At 43.6% G+C, this 3,107-nt stretch overlaps 1 protein-coding gene across 1 annotated transcript in view; it reads right to left on the bottom strand.

Moving 5' to 3' along the window:
• Positions 1-366: 366 nt before the first annotated feature.
• The window catches only part of LOC101852854 (endoglucanase A), an 11,790-nt gene continuing 9,049 nt past the window's right edge, over positions 367-3,107 (bottom strand). Inside the window, exons 8-10 of the mRNA XM_013083043.2 lie at positions 2,915-3,095; positions 1,401-1,588; positions 367-611 (exon numbers count right to left, since the gene is read on the bottom strand). Of these exons, the coding sequence (XP_012938497.1) occupies positions 547-611; positions 1,401-1,588; positions 2,915-3,095 (434 nt within the window). The 3' untranslated portion in view covers positions 367-546. The remainder of the gene's footprint in view (positions 612-1,400; positions 1,589-2,914; positions 3,096-3,107) is intronic.

Genomic DNA, 3,107 nt, shown 5'->3' with positions numbered 1-3,107 from the left:
GACAGACAGACAGACAGACAGACAGACAGACAGACAGACAGACAGACAGACAGACTGACAGAGATTCAGAGACACAGAGAGAGACAGAGAGAGAGAGATGAGACAAAAAGGAGAGGTGGCGAATTTGGAGGGGGGGGGGTGTAGAAAGTGGAGATGAAAACAGACAACAGAACACGCCCAGAGAGCAGGAAATCGGGGGTGGATGAACAATTTTAGAGAATATAGTTTTCCATCTTTTCGAACCCGAGACTTATTGGATGAGAGGCGAGCACCGTAAGGTCTCGTCCACGAGAGTAGCTGGCACATGCCAGAGACATTAAACGTCACGTACGAGAAAAGCGAGAGACAAAAGACCAAGAGCAGCCAATCTTTTCTGTGTATTTATTGAGCAGACACGGCATGTGGATTACAGAATACGAAAAAGCCTGCCAAGATTGAAGGATAGACGATTCCACCTTGTGCAAGACTCATCGTAGCAATAGCACTGCCCTGTCTGTCCTAGATATTAAGAAGATGGTTATATTGTGGTTAGTGTGGTCGAAGGTCTCAGTTGCATTTGCAACTAGTGGAGGTAGGTGGAAGAAGATGCTTGTCCTGGAGGTGAACGATAGCTGAAAAAAAAGAAAATACAACAATCATAACAATAATGATAATAATAACAATATTAATCATTTAATATTATAATAATCATAACATTTGGGGGCTCCAGGGGCTAATACGGGGAGTCCACTACGACTGGATCGGACCAATCGCCCGACTCGATCGCCTGAAACTGAAAACAAACACATTTGTTTTTTAGGCGATCGAGTCGGGCGATCTGCCATATCGGCCGATCTCATCCGTGGTGGGCACCCCGTGTAAGTGAGCAGTGAGTTCAGACTCAAGTAAAGTCAAGCAAATGTCGGTGACACGGGATTTAGAAGAGTGGTCACTGGGGGTGTATCCTTAAGCAAGACACGACTGCCCTAGCTCAGAATACAGGGCGCTGCACAGTGGCGACCGACAATGGCATGGTTTTTAGTAAGAGTTTTACGGGCACCTGCAGCACAATAAGGTCATATAAGTGCATAATAACAGACATACCCCCAAAGCTCAATATAAGACATACCAACCAAATCTCAAAACAACAGACGAAACCGCCAAAGCTCAAAATAACAGACATACCCACCAAAGCTCAAAACCAAAAGCAAACTCGCCAAAGCTCAAAATAACAGACAAACCCCCCAAAGCTAAAAAAAACCCACAGACCCACTCGCCAAAGCTCAAAACCACAGACATACCCGCCAAAGCTCCAAATAACAAACATACCCACCAAAGCTCAAAACCAAAAACAAACCCGCCAAAGCTCAAAATAACAGACATACCCCCCCTCCCCCCAAAGGTCAAAACCACAGACATACCCGCCAAAGCTCCCTGGAAGCCAGCGTTGTAGTCAGTGGCCACCTCGTTCTGGCCGACGTTGTCTCTGTTGTCCTGGTAGCCGTCATGAGCATCGGGACCTCCGACCAGAGCACCCAGAAGCTTGTTGACGTTGGCCTTACTGCTGTGATAAAAATCCCAGCCACAGGTGCTTCCTTTCGGGCAAGATCTGGACAGAGGTTTGGGAGATTCGATAAGATGATGCGAAAATGTTCCACAAGTTTTGTTGGGTTTTTGGGTGGGTTTTTTGTGGGGGGGGTTTTGTTGCTATTAGGCAGACTGTAAATTTTCCTAGATTTAAAGTGATTGCTGCAGAGCTGGCCTACTGTAGAAAACTACATCTCCCCTCGACACTTAACGGCAACAGAGGATGAAAAAGTAAAAGTAAGTAAGTAAGTGGAACAAGGACGTTGTATGTATCACGTTGCTGTGGAATCAAGCGCTCGTCAAATGTTAGGCATGCATTCTGAATTATTCGCATTTCTTACAGCATGTTCATTTGTCTTGCGTTTGATTAATTTAAAGAAAACAACCCAAAATACACAGCTGTCTTAAAAACACGTCGAGCTATTTGCAATTGAAGGACATTGGGGTTTCTTAGTTTCATCGACAACATTTGAAAGAAAATGGCCGCCAAGTATTTTTACTTTTAAAACTTCAGAGGCCCTGGAAACTGCAAATTTACTTTTTTTTTTCTCTCTTTCATCAACGCTTTTCAGTCAAAACCACCCAGAAATGTGTTTTAAAAATCAAAGTTAAAAACCACAAAGTTCTATAAGCAGAGCAACTAGATTAGAGTAATTTGACGTCGAAAATTTTGAGTTTCACAACATGTCAACCTGTTTCGAATGCAATTCTTTTAATATCTTGATAACGAATCTCATCATCTCGTTTTCTGTCACAGTTAGGGGTGAAGATAGCATCGTAAACAATTTTCTCTTCTTTTTTTATGTTCCAAAAAGGCTGTTGCCTAGTGGTTAGGCTACCGGACTTGTAATCGGGGGGTTGCCAGTTCGGGGGTTCGAGCCGCGGACCCGACGTTTTGTCCTTGGTAAAGGCACTTTGCACGAATTTTCCTAACTTCACCCAAGTAGGAATGGGTACCCTGCCATAAACAGAGAAAGATTTGTCAGTATGTTATTGTTGAAGCGCCTATAAATAGCTGCTTGCACTGTATGCTTCTCAGGAAGTTGAGATTGTTTCAGAATGCTCTCAGGTCTCCTGGGGGTAATAGTATAGATTGCAAAGCGCATAGAGCCTGCTGTTGAACGTGGATTTGCGCTATACAATTGCTATCTATCATTATTATTATTATTATTATCATTATCATTATTATTATAATTAATAACTAGTAAAAGTACCCCGTTCTACGGACGAAATAATAATGAAGAAGAATTTTTAAAGTTAAGAAGAGGAAAAGGACTAAATAATATTAATGTGTTCCTCGTAGCATGTGGGGGCCTAGGTCTGATCATCAGGGTGTGCCTGTACTTACGATCCTCTGTGATGTGGCCTCTGTGGGTACTTCTGTCCGTATCCGATCTGGTAGCTGAAGCAACCGCCATTGTGCTTGTTGTCTCCGAGAATGTAGTTGATCTGCTGCACAGCAAACTTCCGGTTGTTAACGCTGTTTATGCTGGCGTCAGCGGCCAGGAGAGCCATGAAGGCGGTGTTGGCTGCAAACACAC

Source organism: Aplysia californica, unplaced genomic scaffold (assembly GCF_000002075.1).
Source record: "Aplysia californica isolate F4 #8 unplaced genomic scaffold, AplCal3.0 scaffold00207, whole genome shotgun sequence".
In the NCBI taxonomy this organism is placed as follows: Eukaryota; Metazoa; Mollusca; class Gastropoda; order Aplysiida; family Aplysiidae; genus Aplysia; species Aplysia californica.
Note: the sequence above shows the minus strand (reverse complement) of the source record. Positions and strands in the feature narration are given on the sequence as shown.